Source organism: Pseudonaja textilis, chromosome 2 (genome assembly GCF_049901715.1).
Source record: "Pseudonaja textilis isolate UNSWEBS1 chromosome 2, rPseTex1.2, whole genome shotgun sequence".
NCBI lineage: Eukaryota > Metazoa > Chordata > Lepidosauria > Squamata > Elapidae > Pseudonaja > Pseudonaja textilis.
In genome coordinates this window covers 165530388-165552319 of record NC_141991.1, presented here as the reverse complement: position 1 = coordinate 165552319, position 21932 = coordinate 165530388, and the positions used below count along the sequence as shown (strand labels likewise).

General features: G+C 37.7%; 2 protein-coding genes across 3 annotated transcripts; both read right to left on the bottom strand.

Moving 5' to 3' along the window:
- Nucleotides 1-1427: 1427 nt before the first annotated feature.
- Nucleotides 1428-8002, bottom strand: LOC113444151 (uncharacterized). The gene is made up of 5 exons (XM_026712740.2): nt 7812-8002; nt 6115-6291; nt 4903-5002; nt 3299-3429; nt 1428-2276 (listed from the first exon to the last, which is right to left on the bottom strand). The coding sequence occupies exons 1-5, from the start codon at nt 7875-7877 to the stop codon at nt 1989-1991; spliced, it is 762 nt and encodes a 253-aa protein (XP_026568525.1). The 5' UTR covers nt 7878-8002; the 3' UTR covers nt 1428-1988.
- Nucleotides 8003-9157: 1155 nt separating this feature from the next.
- LOC113444167 (uncharacterized) lies at nt 9158-21045 on the bottom strand. 2 transcript variants are annotated; one of them, XM_087926339.1, is made up of 6 exons: nt 20813-21042; nt 17886-17933; nt 17545-17718; nt 14815-14914; nt 12084-12214; nt 9158-10949 (listed from the first exon to the last, which is right to left on the bottom strand). In XM_087926339.1, the coding sequence occupies exons 3-6, from the start codon at nt 17701-17703 to the stop codon at nt 10677-10679; spliced, it is 663 nt and encodes a 220-aa protein (XP_087782465.1). In that variant the 5' UTR covers nt 17704-17718; nt 17886-17933; nt 20813-21042; the 3' UTR covers nt 9158-10676. The 2 variants fall into 2 exon arrangements, with proteins under 2 accessions (XP_087782465.1, XP_026568560.1); XM_026712775.2 differs by lacking the exon at nt 17886-17933 and having other exon boundaries at nt 20813-21045.
- Between the last annotated feature and the right edge of the window lie 887 nt (nt 21046-21932).

The window sequence follows — 21932 nt, the reverse complement described above, 5'->3', positions numbered from 1 at the left end:
AGTGTCTTTCTCCCAGCTTGGAACTGAACCAGATGGATATTTCTTCTCAAAGCCAAGACTTCCTTTAAAGGAAAAAGGGAGAAGCATGCCATACCTGGCATATCCCATTCACATTGTTCTGAGTGTTGGTTCTGACGAATCACAGTCCACCTGGAAAGATTGAACAGAATATTGGAGAGACATGGTTATGCAATAGTGGGGAATATTTGTAGCTTGGGTATAGGATGAGGGTAAAGGTTCGTTCTTTACTCAGAGCTGAAGAAGCTTCTTGGATGAGAAGTGAAACATCTTCAAGGAAAAGCAAAGAAAGTCCGGTTGTGTCTTGAAAAACCACCTTTTGAACAACCATGACCTAAGTGATTGAGAATCTCCATAGACACCTGTCCTTGATTCAACAACCACGATTAAAGTGATCTATGGTGTCCTCAGCTATTTGAGCAGGCCATGAACCTGTGCTCAATGAAATGTCTCTACAATGACCAGAGACTGTTTTTGGTAGATCTGTTCTTATTCAGATTCCATCCTGCATTAGAACTTCCATTTTTTTCAGATGTACATTCCCATACACATTTGTAAAAAGCATTATGACTCATTACTTATCTAATGTTTGTGGGATTTCATGGTTGGTTTTTGAAGAATTTGTAGTACAGTCATAGCTGGATGAACTAATAAGAACCAATTAATGATTTTGAAAAGTGGGTCAGTAAGCTTTCTAGGCCACTAGTTTTGCTTTATATTGGATCACTATTTTATCGATCACTATGGAATTAATGATTAAAATGATTAATGATTAAAAACTGGTCATGGCAGCCTGCAGCAAAATAGGATTGAATCAATGAAAGAAGCATAGAATATATTTGTGCATTTTTTGTTTCTGCATTTCCAGATTAAAGAGCTTCTCATCCATGCAGAGAATACTCATTTGAATGATATTTAATGAGTATTAAAGTTAGATTTGGAATGAATATAATATATTTTGGACACAGATTCCCTGTAGTTACTCTTACCTTACTATAATGAACAAATACTCTTGACGAATGTATCTTTTCTTTTACAGAGAGCATTTGCACCAAGACAAATTCCTTGTGTGTCCAGTCACACTTGGCCAATAAAATAATTCTAATTCTAATATTACAGACCCAACTAATTTACCAAGCTAACAAAATGAGCTTTCAAACATTAGGATTAAAGGAGGTATGTTTACAGCAAGACTAGAATTTCAATGCATATCAGTCTTGAGCCAACAACATACTGTATTCCTTCAGTTAAAAAAAATACTGTAATTGCTTTTTCATCTTTGCTTGAATCTAATATACAAATATGTATCAGGGCTCTGAGATATCAGCATCGGGAAATCTGTCACACCATTATAATTTAAGACATTTTACAAAGAGCAAACTAAATACAATAAAATACATAGCAAAAAATAGCAAAAACATATATTAATTTATTGTAACTGTTTAATACCTTTCATTCTTCAGTTGTTTACATGACCTTTTTAATCAAAGGATAAAAAAGCTGAAATTTACAAATGTATGAAAGCATTGTTAAATCCATGGAGAAGAAATATAATTACATTATAAAGCTCATTAAAATAATTAAAAAAAAAGATTCCTGATCCAGTGCAAAAACCTAAGCCTTTAGACATCAAACATGCTTGCCAGTACTTTAGAGGAAATGAGAATTGTCTTTTCCAATGTCTGAATAAAAAGGTCTTATTATTTAGTTAGCTATATAGAAATAAAAGATACGAGGTTCTTACTTCCAATCATATCTTTAGTTATGACCAAAAGAAACTGAACTACTAGTATCTGATCTCACTTTTTCTTTTAAAGAAACTCAATCCAATTGAGATGTACTTGGAAATCATTTCAGAAGTATTGTACAATCAAAAGTTTGATTCTCTTTTCACTGCATCTAAAACGGATCCATTTTTGTAATTCAGTAATTAGTCAAGCTTGACCTCAGTGTTTGCACAGATTAGGATATCAACAAGTTTTATTGGGAGGAACTGGGTTTTTCTCTCTTGGTATTCTTCCCATGATATAGAATTCTGGGTTGGGATGCAGATCTATGAAGTGAGCTAAGCGATTTGACATGGCAAAAAAGGCTGAAATGGAGCCTATGTCCCAGGCATCTTCTCGGTCAAATCCATGTGCCTCCAGTTTTTGAAAGTGCTCTTCTGTTATATTATCTGCTCTGCAAACAGCAAGGGCAAACTCAAGGATGGCCATTTCCCGATCACTTAGATCAGCCAGTTTCCAATTCACGGCCACCTAAACACAAAACAAAGCCATAAGAAATTACATACTTCCATTTGGGTTAATTTAGGGTTAAATGTGAGATCTTTTAGCCTGCATGGCCCAGATCAGCTTGTGTCAAAGAAATCAATATCTTTAGAACAAAGAATGAGGAATATTTATGAACGCAAACTATAACACAATACAGGATATTCGTAACAGTATATCCAGGGGTGGGATTCTACTGGTCGGACCAGTTGTATAAAATTGATTATTATGATTCTGCCCAGTTCGGAGAACTGGCAAATCACGCCACTGGCTGGCCCCTCCCCTCCCCTCCCCATCCATTCACTCCTTAGCTGGCAAACTTGCCTGCTAAGTTGCGATTTTTTCTTTTCCCCCCCGACCATCAGCTGTTCTACTCTGCCGGGAGATTTAGATTAGCTAGAAAGCAGGAAATCATTGGATTTCTTGCTTTCTAGCTAATCTAAAAGCAGAGCTGAACCTTCCTTCCTTCTGTTTCTATTTTTCAGTGCAGACCCAGATAGCAGACTGCAGAAAGATAGATCTCTAAGTGAATCTGTGATTCTGTGAGCAACTCAATCTGCCTGCCTGCTTTGCTTGATTTTTAATAACCGGCAGATTGGAGGGCTAAATTAACTTCTGCAGTCTTTAGAAATGGATGAATTTACTTTACTTTCATTTTAACAGAATCTCATTTAGAACTAATCTGTAATTGTTATCCGGCCTTCTTTGAAAATCTTTCAAGATTTTATCTCAATTGCAATTTCTTACAGGACAGGTGCTACGTAATCTTCTTACAACCATATTCTTCAAATGGAATTCAATTAAGGACAAAACTGCTAAGAATAATACAGTTGTGAAACAACACAACTGTGGAAAACTGGCGTGTGAATTTAAAAGTTATTTTCACGCATTCCTTCCACTTTTCCCACAAAGATTCCAAGCTACTGCATGTACTTAACCATGCTTATATGCTATTTAAAGCAGAACAGAAATCAAACCCACACAGAAAGAAAAATAAACTTAGGTCTGACCTGATCTGCCAAAGTTGGTTTCTTGGAGTAGATGCGATGTAAGGCACTATGTGCAATTACACAGTAGGGACACTTGTTGACAATACTGGTAGCCACAATAATGAGTTCTTTATCAGCCTTGCTTAGGTTTCCTATGGGAGAAAGATGAATCTTATTTCTATAGCTGCCTAAGGGCTTATTCCCCAAAGCAAGTATTACGACTGTAAATTAATAGGAATTATCCTGGACTTGCTTTACTGCCATAATTTGACAATTTCAATCCATGCTTGATATGTTATCATGTGATTGCAGGCAAGCAACTTCAAATAGAAGTTAAACCTTCTATATTTAATACCGTTATCTTTTGCTAAGAAGGCAAATAGCCCCTAAAATGAGACTGATGGCTTTTTATTATTCAACTTGAAAAAATAATACTATCCAAATATATACTGTGTCAAGAGTCTGGCAGTTGCCCTAATTAAATCCTAACAGCTACTACACATTCATAAAAATCTTGTAGCACAGTCCATAATCTGCACGACCAATGCATACAACAAATAATTTTGGATCTCAAATAATCAGAACTAAAACTACAATTTTCCCAATGCACCAATAACTGAATCACCACTGCAATAATCTGCACGAACATATTCACATTTTAAGGGCTAGCTTTTAAAATAAATACAGATAGTCTTCAATTTACAACAGTTTGTTTAGTGACCGCTCCAAGTTACAATGGCACTGAAAAAAAGTCACTTATGACCAGTTTTCACAGTTATGACCTTTGAAATGTCCCCATGATCATGTGATCAAAATTCAGATGCTTGGCAACTGGATCATACTTACGACTATTGCTATGTCACAGGGTCATGTGATCCCCTTTTGACAAGCAAAATCAATGGGGAAGCCAGATTCACTTAACAACCGTGACAAGAAAGGTCGTAAAAGGGGGAAAACTCATTTAACAAATGTCTCACTTAACTGCAGAAATTTTGGGCTTAATTGTGGACGTAAGTTGAGGACAATCTATAAACCATTCTTTGCTACATATTGTGAAATTCTATGAGACCTCCTTTTATTTTCATTGAAAGCTCATCATCATCATCAATCTTGTTTCAAGAATGACTGGAAAACCATGTTTGATATAATAATCATCAACTTTGGTTAACAATCCCATAATCCCTTGCGGGGTAGAGTCTGGGCAACTGAATGGTGCAAGCAGAGTGTTTTAATGGCCAGATGCCCTTCCTGTTGCCAATGAGGAGTTTTGTTCAGCAGATGTTATCTCAGTGTGCCCACAGAGAGAAATATCTGTCTCTACCTGGGATCAAGCTCATAGCCTTCTGATTGTGAGGCAAGAGCTCTACCTCTAGGCCACCAGACCGCTCATGTTTGATAAAACAATAGTTCATAATAACTTTTTGACTGCAAATTAGGGATTCTTCAGGGATATGAAATCTAATGGATAGTATTGTAATTGGCTGGTTCCTGTTCTATAGTCAAAGACAGCTTGAGCCAATTCTTAAATTGGACCTATACTGGAATACTAAATGCCACTAAGTGACTTAAGAGATTCTTACCAGGAAAAAGTTTCCATCCAGTCAGTGCAGGATGGGCATTCTTACCTGTCTCTTTGTTCATGATGGCATTGTAATAGGCAAAGAATGCCCTAAATTCTGCTGGCCGATGAGCCATAACCTTAAACACATTGGGCAAAAACCCAGTCTGAGAATTAAGAAAAAAGTAGTCAGACATCATTTATACAACAGGCTATCCAATATCCGTATTATTTCAATTCACAGATAATATAGTTACATGGCAGAATTAGTTTGGATTATGTACAGGTAGTCCTCAACTTAGGACAGCTGGGACCAGAATTTCTGTTGCTAAGCAATACGGCTGTTAACTGAGTTGCAACCTATTTTACAACCTTTTTTTGCCACAGTTATTAAGCAAATCATTGCTGTTGTTACGTGAATCACATGGTCATTAAACAAATCAAGCTCGCCCCACTGACTTTGTATGTCAGAAGCTGGTTGGGAAGGTTGCAAGCAGTGATCACATGACCCTGTATTGCTGCAACCAACATAAGTAGATGGCTGTTGCCTAGTGCTTGAATTTTGATCATGTGACTGAGGGGAGGCAGCAGCTGTTGTAAGCATGAGGACAGGTCATAACTAATTTTTTTCAGTGCCAATGGTTGCTAAATGAATGGTTTAATCAAGGACTACCTGTGGTGGAGTGTCAAAGAGTGATGTTAATGGAGAAGAATAATGGCTCATTGGAAAATATATATTTTTCTAGAAGAAGATCTCTGGTTTTCAAGTCTTGTCCTTTCCAATTGAAAGGTTGCTAGCAGGCAAGAATCAAAAGCACCACATTAACCACACTTAGCTACATGGAATAATAAAATTATCTGCTATCAATCCAACTTTTTAAAAAAGTGTATCAAATACTGTATTATTTCTTCCAATCAATAGCCCTAAGATCCAATATAGTTCAACAGATGTTTAGTCATCCTGGTGGCTTTTGTTATTCTAGAAAGTGAGAAGAACAGGAGATATATAGTTCTTGAAGAATGATTGATGGCTTGATGACTTTGCAAGCACGCAATATCATCTAAGTTCTAGCCCAAGATGCATCATTTAATTCATTAATGAGAGTACCAAATTCAGACAATGTTTAATCAGAATTTTTATATTTTTATGTCTTGCTAAAAACCAGCCATAATAGGTATCAGAGCCAAAGGGGGGAAAGTGTTACGCAAGATAAGAAATATACAGTCCCACAATAAGAAAATTAGCATAGGCAGGATTGTTCCACTAAGATATTTTTACCTTTACTTCCATTTCCTCCATGAGCTCTACTATATCATATGGCAAATCCGTCTTCTTGGGTATTGGATAGCGTCCAATCTCCTTAGTAGTGTTTTCTCTTTCTGTACTCTTTGGATGATTTAGTGCTACACTTTCGGATCTTCCCCATAGGTTTCCTGATACACTGAGAGGAAGAAACTAAAATACAGAATGAAAGGGAATCTTCTATTTACATGGGATATTAAGAGCTTCAGTATCACTGCAGGTCCAAGATCTAAATAGGCATTTCAAACTAGTGCAGTGAGATTGCTAAACTTCCTCACCTGCCATTTTGAAGAGATGGTCTCACCAGTGATAAACCCGAGTTTACTGTAAAATATATACTTTTTAAAATGTATACTGTATACAATACTGTAGAGTATGATATTTGAAAAAATTATACAGTAGCCAAAGATATTGAGAATCATAGACGTCCCTGTGTAAATCTGTGTTCGGATCACTATTTTAGAGTCAAACGTTAAATTCAGCTATTTGGGTCTCAATCCTCACTAGCTTTTCATGAATGTTCAAAATGAATGCTTGATATTGTTTGGGATAACCTAATCTTCCGCTATAACAATTCAGGCTTAGATTTTCTTCTGTTTAGAATAGAATATTTTATCTCTTTATTAAATTTATATGCCACCCATCTTACTGTTGGAGCAACTCTGGTTAGGAGTATGTGAGGAGAAAGCAAGCAGAAGGGCTACAAAACAGAAACATGGCCAAATATCTCCCACTTTTGGAACTTTCTAAAAAATAAAGTGAAGTAACTGTTGAAACTCATTTTTTTCAGAGAAGTTTAAATTCTGAATGGAGAGAGTTGGGTTTTTTTGACATAAAGGTAAGATGAAATTAGAAAGCAGTGAGATTCACTATGTCACTTTCTCACAAGGGATTCATAAAGTCTTCTAAAGTTGTGCAAAAACAACAGTAACTAACAGCTTTATATTATTTCACTGATGGTTAGGATGATGCTATGATGACACTAAGTAAATGGGGAAATATCTCACTTTGGATAGTGAGATGAGCTGTATGTATGTATGTATGTATGTATGTATGTATGTATGTATGTATGTAAGGAGAGCAGGAGGAAAGGAAGGAAAGAGAGATAGGAAAGCAGCTATATGCAATGAGCTGGTGCATCTCTTCTTTTTTTTCCCCTCCTCAACATTTCTGTCAGAAACCAATTGTTTCTTTATTTCCCTTGCTTTGGTGAATTAATGCCCCCCTTCATTCTCAGTAAATTTTACACTTTCTGAAGGACACAAGGGGGAAAAAAGCTATTGGGAAAGGATTCTAATAAACAAGATTGTGCTTTTCTCCAAACAGGAGAGAGAACCCTGCAACGGGCATTTCACAATAAAGAGTTCCAGAGTTCATTTGACTTAATCATTGGGCACATTTACAGAAAGTCTGTTAGCTGCCAATTTCCCTCTAGCTTCCTCAATCTTACCTACTACACCAACGGTATAATATAAATATAAAAGAGCTGAACCCCATCATCTCCCGTGGCTTCCCTGGCCGAAAGCGCCCCCTGTTGAATTAGGTCCAAAAAGCGCCGGTCCAGGAAACCCCTCGACACAGCCTTGGTTTCTAGGCGAGGAGGATGGAAATATTACGGGATTGCGGGAAAGCGGGGATGGGAGGCGGGCGGCGGCTGAGAGAATGCTACTCACCGAAACGGAGCCGCCACTGCGGCGGTGGAGCTGAAGGAAACCGGAGAGGAGAAAACGCTTAATCATGATGCCCTTGGGGAAAACAGAACCGAGCAATCCGAAACACCAGCCTTCGGTGGGTCTTAGAGGCGAAAAGAAGCACGCATGCCCGACACTGTCTCCCCAAACCCGCCTCCTTTATGATATCATTGCCAACAGGCCTCTCAAAGCCAAGGTCTCGGGGGTGGCGCGGCCTTTCTCTTAAGCGTGGCGTGGCCAGAAACGAGATCGGTCGATGGGAGGTAGCGAAGCCGGAGAAGTAGTAAAAGTTACCACTGTACGAGGCAGGCAGGGATGGAGGAGGAATTAATTTTCAATTGAGAAGAGACAACACAACTGGAGATTTGGAGATGGGAGGACTTGGTCCACGGCTGCCTTAATTGGGTCGCTATATAAAGAGCGAATAAATCTGCCTGGAAATTCACCGTTAACCGTTTTCAAGATTAGGGATTTACTCGTATTAAGTATATGTTTCGGACATCCATGTGGTTCTCGCTTGGCATGTTTTATGTAAAGAGCGTAATCATTGTGCTTCTGATGTTTCTGTAATGCTGTTCCGGGCTGGTAAATGCGTTGCTTGAAAAGAGGAAATAAAGAGCGAACTCAAAGGCGCTTTTTCAAAAGGCAGCTGGACTTTTGTTTTTGTTTTTTTCCCTTCGGGAAGAGTTTCCTTTCTCATCCAAGGAGCTTTTTCAGTTCTGACTGAATTAAGAACTGAAGGAGCTCCATGGATGAGGAGCGAAATGTCTTCCTCAATGAAAAAACGGAAGTCCAACTGCCTTTTGAAAACGCGCCTTTTAGACAATCATAATCTGGATGACTGAAATCTTCATAAAGAGTGAATTGTTGGAATAAGCACCTAAGGACAGTATATCCTCACTCAGATCACTATTTTTCTTTAGTATTCATTGCTTTATTTTACTTTAAATTTACCAAGGTATGGAGATTATCAACCAATGGAACAGCTTGCCCTCTGAAGTTATGGGAGCTCCATCACTTGAGACTTTCAAGAAGAGATTGGACTGCCATTTGTCAGAAATGGTGTAGGGTCTCCTGCCTATAAGGTCCTTTCCAACTCTGATTATCTGTTACCCAAACACATACATAATACACATATACACATGCTATATACATATATATCTGTAACACACACACAAACACACACAAACACACACACACCAGTATCCATTTTGATTATTTATCACTGTCCATTTTTAATTATCCATGAATGGTTAAATTGCTTGGGGCTACTTCACTACAGTTTATAACATTATCCAGGAAGCTTGCACACAGAAGGAAAAAGTAAAAAGGAGACAGAGTTTGGTTTATTGAAACAGACAAACTATCTTATAGAAAAGGATTACATTTAAGGCTTTTTCTGAAGGATGGAAAATATTTGATAGAAGTGAAGGTGTTCATTTAAACTTATAATATTGCAACCATATGGAAAAGAAACAATTTATATTATTCAAGATAGAAATAAAAGCAAACTTGAAAAAGGCTCCCTCTGGTGCAAACTCAAGGAACAAACTTGGATATTTGGCCAAACTGGAAATGATCACAAATGAAAGAAGACTGTATATTTAAAAAATGTAATGTTATTGATAAGTACTTTTTAGAATGACTAAGTAAAAGATCTAGTAGAATATTAAAATATCTGATATAGGATTAAGCTATATGTACATGAGATAAGTCATTCTTTAGAAGGAGGGAAGAAACAAATTATGATAGAATTTATTAGCATTTATTACTTATTCATTGTGTGGGGAACAATGTGTTAGAGCAGGGGTCCCCAAACTTGTCAATTGGAGACCTCTGTGTTAAAGGAATATAATTAAAAAGAAAAAAAAATTAAGAAAAATAAATCTAGAAAGATTCATAAGCAAACTATAAAAAAATAAGTCCCTCAAAGGTGTATAAACACCCACAACTGAAAAAACATGCGACTTAAAACAAAATTTGAATACCACTTCTAAATTGAAAGCAAAAATATGATTCTGAACTTTATTAGGAAATAAATTTAGAAAGATAAGTGATGTATGAAATCAATATATTCAATTACTTAAAATACCAATAATAGCACTTATTATTCAAGATCTTTGAAAAATTATATACCCATAGATAGCCCTTGACTTACAATCACAGTCGAATCCAAAAATTCCATTGGTAACCAAGGCTGTCGTTAAGTGATTAATGGGAACTCTCCTGGCTTAGAGTTTTATCAAGGATTACCATAAACATTCAAATATATTTGAATTACAGAAGTTTTATGGTATGTAATTTATAACATCAAGGTAAGAATATTCCTGATTCATGACAAAAATCTAAAATTACACATTTTAAAGCCTGGTAAAATCGCATAGTACCTTTTTGTACTAAATGTCTCCATTATTAAACACAGACTATAGTCAAAATTATTGACTAATCATCTCAAATCAGTTACAGACAGAATTATGTATTCTGATCAGTGTAACTATATAACAGCAGTTAAGATGATGTTACTCCCCAAATTGCAGTCTGAACCCAAAATCAATGTTTCTGATCAAAATACCACTGCTCAGAAAAGCTCAGAGATACGAAAGGATTGTTTAAGTTAGGTTTCAATATTATAAGATAAAAATAAAATCAGCCCTATTTTTTAGAATTCGATTCTCTCATGAGTAGAAAATATTTAAGTGCATGAAAGTAAGCAAGACGTGCTACATCAGCCAAATAAAAAAACTGTTTGAAAGTACAGTATTGCTTGTAATAGAAAGTAGTGTTGCCCATTAGTCAGACTTAGCCATAGCACCGAGGAGCGAATAGTCTTGTACATACCAGCAAACTTTATTTGGAAGATTGGACCTTGCCCTCTTCTCTATTCATGTTATAGTATTCCGGGTTGGGACGCATATCTGTGAAGAGAGCTATGCGATTTGCCATGGCAAAAAAGGCTGAAATGGAGCCTATGTCCCAGGCATCTTCTCGGTCAAATCCATGTGCCTCCAGTTTTTGAAAGTGCTCTTCTGTTATATTATCTGCTCTGCAGACAGCAAGGGCAAACTCAAGCATGGCCACTTCCCGATCACTTAGATCAGCCAGTTTCCAATTCACAGCCACCTATAGAAAAGCAAAGGGCATAACATTTTTTATTTTGTTTTCTTCAATAAACTTTCCCTCTTTCTTTTAAGGTGCTATCTTTTAAAATTACGGAACATCTGAATTTAGAGCAAGCTTCTTTTTGTACAACTTGTTTCTTCTGCTTTTTTTGAACTTATTGTATATAAATACAAGAAATCCACCCTAGTCACTTCCTGTCTAGATTTCTGCAATGAGATCTATATGACGCTGCTCTTGAAGTCCATCTGAAAGCTGTAATAGGTCCAGACTGCAGCAAATGGGTAACATTGGGCATAATTCTACACTCACGTAGCATCATAATTTCACAAGCTGTATTGGTTTCAAATAGGCTTCTGGATGCAGTTCACATTATCACCTATAAAGCCCTACATCAGAGGTCTCTAACTTCGGGCAACTTTAAGATTTGTGGACTTCAACCCCTAGAATTCCTCAGCTAGCCATACTGGCTGAGGAATTCTGGGAGTTGAAGTCCACAAGTCTCAAAGTTGCCAAGGGTGGAGACCCCTGCCCTACATGACACAAGGCAGGGTTATTAGCAGGGCTGCATGGTTATTTCTGCCTATCCTACTAGATTACACAGGATAAGCATGCTCCAGGTCTTGTCTCTGGGGCAGTGTGGGAGCTGGAAGAAGTATCTTCTCTGCTGCTGTATCTATCTTTGGATAGTTGGCAGCCCCAATTCTATTAACCTTTCCTAGCGCAATTAAGATGTGGCTCTTCTGTTGGGCACTGAGCTTTCATGTAAGTTGACACACTTTCCTGCTAGGAGACTGAATGTTTGTTATGCCCACCTCAATTATGTGCATCGATATGACTGGTTCGTTATCTTGGTTTTATCTTTATTTTTATCCATTTTTGGTGCTCTGCTTTTTATTGATGTGCACTTCTAAGATTCATACATTACGGAGTTGGGCAGGCAATAAATGCATGCATAGTGAAACTGTTTGCTGCCCAGAGTCTCTTTGGATTTGGACAGCCTACAAACAAACAAACCAAGCAAGCAAACAAACCAATTTCTTTTATTCATTTCTCTTAATTTTACAGATATTTTCATACAACTAGATTCTCATGAAGGAAAAGAGAGAGACAAACAAGGCAGTTATGGGGACTGACCTGATCTGCTAAAGTTGGTTTCTTGGAGTACCTCCGATGTGAGGCACTATGTACAGTTACACAGTAGAGAGTGCGGTTTACAGTACTCACAGTCACAGCAATGAGCTCTTTGTCAGCCATACTTAGCTTTCCTGTGGAGGAAGAGAGTTGTAAAAGGTGAGTAATCTCAGGGCAGATTCGCCAGTGGGATCCTACCTGTTCCACTACTGGTTCGTGCACACATGTGCACACCCCTAACACACACACACAGCTTTCCCCACACCAGCTGAGGCCTGCAGGGCCAATCAGCTGAGTGGATAAAGAAGAGAAAAGCGCAAGCGGGATGGGAGGGTAATCCTGTGCTTTTCTCTTCTTTCTCCTCTCAGCTGATCGTCGAGGCTTTTTTTGACCGGTTCAACCAGTAGCATACCACCACTGAAGCTGATGGGTATCCCCTAATACCATGTAGTTATACAATATCAGCTTTTTAAAAACCTGTTAATGTTTTATTATGCCAGTAGGAGCAAAAATAAGGTATTTTTTTAAAATAATTATATACTACTATCTGCCATCTTCTGGGATAACTGCATTACTGGATAGATGCATTCCTGTCAAACAGGCAACAAATGGTCAAAATAGGGAACACCCTATCAAATCCTGTACCTGTCAACAGTGGTGTCCCCCTAGCAGTGTTCTAAGACCAACTCTCTTTATACTTTACATAAATGACCTCTGTGATCATATTAAGAGCAACTGCATTCTGTTTGCTGATGATGTAAAGCTATTCAACACCATTGACAATGCTGCTACCCTTCAAAATGACCTCAACTATGTGTCAGAATGGTCAAACAAATGGCAACTTCAAATCTCAACAAACAAATGCTCTGTCTTACATATCGGTAAAAAAAAATCAGAAAATAAAATACAAGCTGAATAATCAAGACCTTGTTGATGACCGCAACTATGTCAAGGACCTTGGAGTACTCATCTCTAACGATCTACGTGCTAGACCCCACTGTAACTACATAGCCAAAAAGGCATTAAGAGTTGTTAACCTAATTCTGCGTAGCTTTTTCTCTGGTAATATCACACTACTAACTAGAGCATACAAAACATTTGCTTAGACCAATACTTGAATAAAGCTTATCAGTCTGGAATCCGCATTACATAATGAATATTAATACAGTCGAGAAAGTCCAGAAATTTTTCACAAGAAGAGTTCTCCACTCCTCTACTCATAGCAGAATACCTTATGCCACCAGACTTGAAATTTTAGACCTAGCCAACCTAGAATTATGCCGCCTTCAATCCGATCTAAATATAGTACATAAAATTATCTACCTGTCAATGAATACTTCAGCTTCAACCACAACAATACAAGAGCACACAATAGATACTAACTAACTCAAGGTTAACCACACCAAACTTGATTGCAAGAAATACGACTTTAGCAGCAGAGTGGTTAATGTCTGGAATACACTACCTGACTCTGGTTTCTTCCCCAAAAACTTTAACCTTAGACTGTCCACTATTGACTAAGAGGTCCTTTCCTAAGAGGTCTGTAGGGGGTATGCATAAGTGCACCAACATGCCTACCGTCCCTGTCCTATTGTTTCTTTTTTATTCGTATCCATTTCATGCTTTCATAACCATGCTTAAACTTATACCTGTTATCTAATACTTGCTTGACAAATAAATATATTTCTTTAAATCCTGAAAGAAGCCTCACTTGCCACAAAGCGTACTGTACAAATACGCATTACAGAGTCAAAACCACAACAGGATTCACTCATTTCCCAGAAATCATAAGTCAATGTGGACAGTCATTATCAACAGACAGTTAAGTCAAGTATAATCAAGCAAGAATAGAACTGCATTCTCAGCATTAGGCAAATGACCAAATTTTAAGAGAAGCAACAACAGCCTTTTTTTTAGGGGAAGAAGGCAACAATCTTTATGCATAGGTTTGACACTTATCTGACATTCTATAACCAAGATAAAAATCAGAAATAAACTGATGATGCTAAAAGATAGAACAGTGTCATACATCTATCCTTTTAGACCTGTTCTAATGTCCCAAAATCTAATCAGATTACTAACTATTGTTGACCATTTGGTCATTATTGGAAAATAAAAAACGTATTGAAAAGTGACTATCTTCTTTGTCAGATTATAGCCATTTTTCAGGATTCTAAAATCAAATCCTGTTGCATTGTTGTTCATGGAGGTGATTCATTTAAGCCAAGAAAAGACATGCCTTTTATACAGGAATGAGATGGTAAAGGATTTCTGCCGCAGCCACTTCTACTGCCAGAGAAAACCAATTTCACATTCTAAGTTGTAGCCTTTATGGTGAAAAGTGCCTTACTTTGACAAGTGACAAGTATTGTGAATTTCATAAAATCCCTTCTTAGCTTCACAATAGTCTCAAAAAGGCCATCAGCAGTCTTAGTAGGTTCTAGCATTCAGATAAAGAACATGGAAAACTGCATTCAGTAGTTCAGAGCTAGCTCCCTACTGAAGTATCCTATGAAGTTAATTGCTTTTGAATTAGAGCCCTACTGCATCACCTTAAGATGATTTTAAAGCTTTCTGATATCACCGTAGTTTAATAGTCTGTTGGCTCTAACTTTCTTTGGTTCAATGGTTCTTGAATTACACCTATATTCTAGGAACACATCTGGAATGCAATCTAGTGCAATTGGCTTAGAAAAATATCTTCAAAACATCCATGTTTGACTGCTACTCATACCTGTTTTCTTGTGCATGATGACATCATGATAGGCAAAGAATACCCTGAATTCTTCCGGTCGATTAGCCATCACTTTAAACACATTGGGCAAAAATCCATTCTGAGAATCAAGGAGGGGAAAATAGTCAGATACCTTAAAATCACATTCAAGACTATTCAGGTGAATTTAACCAATAAAAAAATACTATTTCTAGAAGGCCACGATTTACAAAGGGGGTGGCACACCTTTCTATGGGATGTAGGGAAAACCAATCAAAAATATTTCCATAGACATTTAATTAGAGATGCACTTTTAACAATTTGGAGGAAAATAAGGAAAAAACATTATACAAAAGTACCAGTATGGATTTCAACAATGGAGGCAATGATTCACCCAAACAATTTGGAGCTTACCAAAATGATTAAATACAAAGACTTATTAGACCCACAAGGAAATCTGAAACCGAGGCCGGATCTTCAGGAGCAAGGACATAAAATTGATCAATGGGTTTACCTCCAGATTCAAAGCAGATACAAACAAGACAAAAAAGAATTCAGAATTAATAACAAATTGCAACAATTAGATAAAATTTTATTAGGATCCAATAAAAAAAATATAACAAAAGTTTATAACTACTTATTAGAAACAGAACTAGAAGAAGAAATTGTAAAAGGAAATATGATTGATTGGAGTAAGAACATAGGGCGCAGCATCACATTAGCGGAATGGGAGAAAGTTTGGGGCAGAAACAATAAGATTACCAAATCGGCAGCATACAAGGAAAATCTTTATAAAATGTTTTATAGATGGCATCTCCCCGCTTCAAAGTTAGCGAAGATCACCCCAACATGAGTCCGCATTGCTGGAAATGTAGGAAAAAAGAAGGAACCTTTTTCCATATGTGGTGGTCTTGTGCAGAAACCCAAAAGTATTGGAAGAAAATTAAAACTTGGTTGGAAGAAATCACTAAAGAGCAGATCGAATACAAACCAGAGTCCTTCCTACTAGGGATTTTTGATAAGCAAATCTCCAAAAAAGCCAAATACATAACAATACACATTTTAACAGTGGCCAGATTAGCCTTCGCTCAACAGTGGAAACAACATCAAATTCCATCAGAAGAAATGATTATTGAAAAAAATCTCAAAATGTGCAGAAATGGATAAATTGACTTTGGCGCTAAAAAACAAAGACACTTCACTATACTACGATAGCTGGAATTGTTGGTATAATTGGATTGATCAAAGATAAATTATATATCATAAGGCATGAAAGAAAAGTATCAACCTATAATAACAAGGTAGCGATATAAGTTAAAAACAGGTGTGGTTATATGACACAAGTTAAGGTTATGAAAACGAAAGAAGATCTTGCAAACTGTTAAAATAAGAATACTTTTTACTTTGTAACCTCTTTCTTTCTTCCCCCTTTCTTTTTCTTTCTTTTCTCAAAATTCTTTCCCTCTCCTTCTCTCCTCTTTTCTTTTTTTTCTTTTGCTTATTTGTGTATGTATTGTGATTGGTTTTAATTTTAAAAATTAATAAACTATATTTATAAAAAAAATCACATTCAAGACTATTCAGGGAAATATTCAGGAGTCCAGAATTATTCTACCCATTTACTATCAAAACATTCTGTTGGGACTAGTATTTCATGAACTATAATGTTCTCAGATTTGTTGTTCCGATAGCTCTCCTCTAAAAAATAGCAGGGTGAGTTTTCATTTTGAGACAGCTACCTCCCAAGCCATTGAAGGAAGACAACAACTTAGCTGGTGCTAATAACATTCCCTCCTAATTCTTCTGGATTCTCAGTTTGCACACATGATGATTAAGTGAGGAAAAGGTTTAAGCGAGAGAAATCAGAGATGGATCCTGCATTCTAGCAGACGCTAAATAAGTCCTGAGAATATTTGTAAAATCTTTGAAACAATGTGCTGAGGTTCCAATATAAGGATACTGCTGAGTGATCTCAATTCTCTCTTTGTGAGGCATCCTAGCAAAAGGACTTGAGCTTTACAACTGAGGCTTTTTAAGCAGAAAAAAAACTATTTCTCAGGGGAAGGATGTAAAGTAAATGGAAAGCAAATGCCAGTTAAATAATATTGGGCTATGTGGACAAATAAGCTGATCTGATCTGTTTTAAGGCAGTTTTATAAGTTCTGGCAAATATTCTTTGATTCAAAACAATAAGCCTGAAAAATAACTTAAGAGAACTGAAGCTCAGCTGGTGCTCCTTCATCTTGGGAGTTTTCTGTTACCAGATGTTGAGGTTTATAGAAGGTTTCTGAAGATACAGGACTGATGTGCTTCTTCTGGCTTGGTGGCCTAATGGGGCTACAATATCTGAATGACAACAAATAAATAGCACCTGATGAAGCCATTCATTGTCATGTCCCTTTTCAACTATGCTGTGAAAGGCAGCAACTAGCCTAGATTCTACAAGAACAGAAAAGGGCTAAACAAAACTATTTTCTTTCTGATCTTATTTCTCATCTAACCACAGCCTATTTTAAACCTCAGGGCATAACTCAGCTGAATAAGAAACATGTATTAGATAGCATATCAAATCCTCATCTTTAATCGTTAGATTCACATGTAGAGTTAGAAACCTGTTGTCCATTAAGGTCTCTTTAATCTGATAATGATCAAACTCTAATCAGGTGTATAGGAAGAACACTTAGGTTGAAGGTTCATAAAGATACTACACAATTCTACGAACTGATTTTTTTTCCCCCAGCTGATTTTTACCGTTGCTTTTGCTTCTTCCAGGTGTTCAATTATATCATGTGGTAGGTCTTTTTTATTGGGCATTGGATACCGCTCAGTTGGCTTGGTGTTTTCTCCTTCTGTATGGTATGCATGATTCGAGGTTACACTTAGGTGTTTCCCCCCATATCTCTCTGGCATGGTTCGTGGCAGAAGCTACAATACAGAAATATAGAATACAGTATTGCATTTAATAAAGTACATATGGCATATAGTTTATCAGTGCTCCCCAAATTTTGTGAAATTGGAACTGCATTATTTATGGCTTGAAACTCTGTATAACTGGCACTGCTGCAGGTAATGTTTATAGTTATCCACACTACCTTGTTCAATGGGATGAATTCTCACCAATGACAAATTTGCTTGAAGAACTGGGAAAAATAAGTTACAAAACATTTACTAACTTTGAATCATTTATAAAAAAAGGCAGAAAGCAAACTCAACTCACCCCACCCTGTCAGTAAAGTCCTTTTCTCCCAGAAAAATTTGATTTTCATAGGCTTCAAATAGGTTTTACTGTCTGTTGTGCAATGTTATCTAGGCACTGTATAACAGGACTTAAGAGATTCGTGAGTTTGTTGGATTTAAAATGATTATAATGACTTGCCTCCAAGAAGTAGCAGCAAAGATGAATGAACACATAGGTTTAGAGAACTGCAACTACAGTTACTCCCCATTTAATGACCATTCTAAGTTGCAACAGTGCTGAACAATGGTAGTTTTGACTGGTCCTTGCAGTGCTCCTGTGGTCATGTCATCAAATTTGGGCACCTGGCAGACCAGACATATTTTTTAAAATTGCTTTTAAAATGGTGACACCTAACCCATCCCACACATAAATAAAAATACATAGACAAAGAAAAAATATAAATAAAAAATTCTTTTTTAAACGGTTAAAAAATACCTTGGGGAAATTTTTTTTTTAGTTAGTGAGTTATTGCATAAGAGCTGTACCTGCTTTTTGCTAAAGAAGCTGATATTTGTGATATTAGGCTAACAAACATTGAAGATTCCTTTTAGGTCAAATGGAAAAGAAAAATGGTAGACTATGGATCAGAATAAAACCTGCAGTGAACATAATTCAGGCACACAGAAAAAATAGTGTCCAAATCCTTCCTGTTAAAAGGTTAAATTGGTGGAGTCTTAGTTATGCAAACTCTCTTATAACTAAAATTGTCCCTGTAGCCTTCCCCATTCCTCACAATCTTAATATAAATAACGTAAAAGTATCCAACTCTCAGATGATATTGATACACTCTGATCATAGTCCTGAATCTGCAAACAGGTATATATTCAGACAATATCAGAACATTTAAGTGGTGCAATTTTGCAAAGTCTTAAATTGGCATGCTTTATTGAATTATATATTTAAATTCACACAAAAACTATTTAAACATTTTGAGTTTTGAACTCAATGAATGTTCACATATACATTTTTATCAGTCTGCAGGCACTTTTAATTATCTGCTTTCACAATTTTAATAACCTCCCGGACACTCTCACTCAAATCCAACTTTTCCAAAGAAAAAAATGCAATAGGGAAGATGAGCTAGAGCAGTGGTCACCAACCTTTTGGACCTCAGGGACCACCAAACTCATAATTTTAAATCCTGTGGACCAGAGACCCTAGGAAAATCCCCCCAAAAGTCTGCAGTAAACTTCCCCACCCTGTTTTCCTACCAATCGATCATTATTTGGGATTGCAGGATACTGTCTCCAGCTCCGTTCTGGTGGTGGGGAGAAGAGATTTTTGGCTTAATGCAAGGTAAGCAGCAGAAGTCTTTCTTTCTCTCTCCAAACTCCACCAGAAATGAGTCTTTGAGAGACTTGTCATGCCGGCACAGCCTCTTGGCGCAGAGGATGCCTTGCAAGGTCCCAAAGACTCATTTCTGATGGAGTTTGGGAGAGAGAAAGAAAGACTTCTGCGGCTTTCCTTTTTCCTTGCAAAAGCAGAAGAAAAAATGGGGCGAGTGGAGCAAGTTCCCCCCCTCTGCTCTTCCCCCCTCTCCCCTCACTACCTCGTGTTGTTCGCAATGCAAGCGATGCAAGCCTTGTTTTCCCATGGGCCATGTGGGCAGTGCAGCCTTGTGTTCTTGCGCAGCCTGGATTAATTGCTTTGGGGGTGACATTTCTCTGCAGACCACCAAAATTTTCTTGTGGACGACCAGTGGTCCCCGGTCCCACTGATTGGTGACCACTGAGCTAGAGTCACACCTACAGTACTTGCAAAATGCAGTCACCTCTTGCAACACTCACGTTTCCCAATAAACAGTTTTTAGTATTTTTTTTAGTATTTATTTGATTTGTCAATCGCTTACAAGATACAGGTATAAGAATAAACATAGTTTTGAATTCACGAGATAGACTTATAAGAAAAATAAAAAAGAAACAATAGGACAGTGATGGTAGGCACGATTGGTGCGCTTATGCATGCACCAATGCAAGCAGTTCACCCAGTTTCAACAACTGCTAGGTACAATTTGTTTAACGCAGTTATGTTCTGAATTTTGCCCTGAATTATTCTGAATGACCTCTCATCCAGAATGAAGACATCACCTGGGGTAATCCAAGACCTCTTTCTCAAGCTGAAACCAATAGGAAAAACCTCCTGCTGCCTGTCCCTATAGCCTCATTGCCCCCACTCTCTGAGAGTCTGAGGTGGCTTGTGGGCCTTAACTGAAAATTAGAAGAGAATGGTGTCTACCTGTTGCTGTTTTAAATTCCCAGCCAAAAGCACCCAGCCCAAGAAAGCTAATCCCCCAGCTCCTGTTTTTTTGCCATTCCCATCTTAGATTCCTTTTCTGAATCGCAGTTGCATTCTCCAAGTCAAAATAGGTCTTCTGCCCGGCACAATTTTGTACCCACCGCTGCCCTTTTACAGCATAGTTGGACCCTTTAATACTGGGTTTCTCAACCTCAGCTACTTTTAAGATGTGTGGACTTCAACTCCCACAGTTCCTCAGTCCCTGGGGAACTCTGGGGGTTGAAGTTCCCACATCTTCAAAGCGGACAAGGTTGAGAAACGCCGCCTTGCAAAAAGAATCCAAGTTGCAAAAACAGATGTTTTTTTCTGCCTCGAAAGATTTCCCCCAAAGATTGCACCGCATATCTGGAGGGAAGTTTGGGAAGAGAAGTATAAGAGAACTGAAGCAAACGGGACAATTGGGGGGCGGGGGGGGGGGACAAGAAAAACTAACTGGAGATGATCAAGTCCTGCAGAAGTGGCTAAATGGAGGAGGGTAACACTCACCGAAACAGATCCTCGAGGCCAGAGCTGCAGGAGGCTGCAGAGAAGCGGCTTCATTATGGTGTTTCCCAAAGAAAGAGCAAGAACAGAAGTTTGGGACTTTCAGGTTTCTAGTCTCGGATCGGAAGAAACCGGGTCTACCAATCCTCCCCCTTTTCTAATCGTAAAGAGAAGAAGAAGAAAATCACCAGGAGCAAATCAATTGCAACAGAAAGGGGGAAGTGGCAGGCTTGTAACCAATGGCAAGAAAAGACCAGAGGGAAAGTTATGCAATGGATGGAAATCGGAGCAAGCCTCTCACTTTTCCAGCTTCGCTTAATAATCGGATTTTTTCTCTTTGTAAGTGACCGTAGGGTTTCAGAAAGCGGCTTTCAGATCAAAAGCCACGCTGCTGTTTTCCCATCTGGAACACCTTTTAAGTTATTTTCCAAAAGCGGTTTATGAGTGTTTCTAGCCGCATGCACCTGTGTGTGTGTGTGTGTATACACATACATATTCTTCCCCAGAAAATATCCACTAAAGGGGGGGGTGTCTAAATTTATTGTGGGTGCATCATGTGTTTTGATAGTGGCAGTTTTAGATGTTTTATGTGAGATGAAGACAGAACAACGTGGGGAGTTACAAATTGAAGGTAATAGCGTATCTAGATCTGTAAGGAAGCACAAAACCTCTGGAAAGAGTCGGACTATCCTAATCTATGGTTTACTAGCATGCAGGTGGCAGTTTGTCGGGTTAGGCTTCAATCTTAGAGGAGAGACCTAGCATATTATGTGAACGCTGCAATTGTGTGAATCTTTATTCACCTGAGCGAATTATGCAGTGAATTAAGGGGCGTGTGCCTACTGTCCCATTTATTCGTATCTATTTCCTGTATTCATACTCATGTTTATTTTTACACCTATTATCTTGTAAGCGATTCACAAATCAAATCAATCAATAAAATAAATATGTGCACTCAGAATGTGTGATTAATATATTTCTGCTCCTCTGTAGGGTATAGGTGAGGTAAAGCATGGTTGATGCATACATGAAATGGCAATCACATCACAGATAGATCGCCTGGTTTCTAATTACTGAGCGACTTATAATGAATTTTTTTAAAGAAAAAGATAAAAAGAAATCA

Excerpts from the sequence above, each read along its gene's own strand:
- LOC113444151 (XM_026712740.2), bottom strand. The coding sequence starts at position 7,877 with ATGATTAAGCGTTTTCTCCTCTCCGGTTTCCTTCAGCTCCACCGCCGC. Across the intron at positions 3,430-4,902 it reads CATCATGAACAAAGAGACAG|GAAACCTAAGCAAGGCTGAT; the intron begins GTAAGAATGCCC and ends TTTCTCCCATAG. Across the intron at positions 2,277-3,298 it reads AACCAACTTTGGCAGATCAG|GTGGCCGTGAATTGGAAACT; the intron begins GTCAGACCTAAG and ends TTTTGTGTTTAG.
- LOC113444167 (XM_026712775.2), bottom strand. The coding sequence starts at position 20,866 with ATGAAGCCGCTTCTCTGCAGCCTCCTGCAGCTCTGGCCTCGAGGATCT. Across the intron at positions 17,719-20,812 it reads GGCCTCGAGGATCTGTTTCG|CTTCTGCCACGAACCATGCC; the intron begins GTGAGTGTTACC and ends TCTGTATTGTAG. Across the intron at positions 12,215-14,814 it reads CATCATGCACAAGAAAACAG|GAAAGCTAAGTATGGCTGAC; the intron begins GTATGAGTAGCA and ends CTTCCTCCACAG.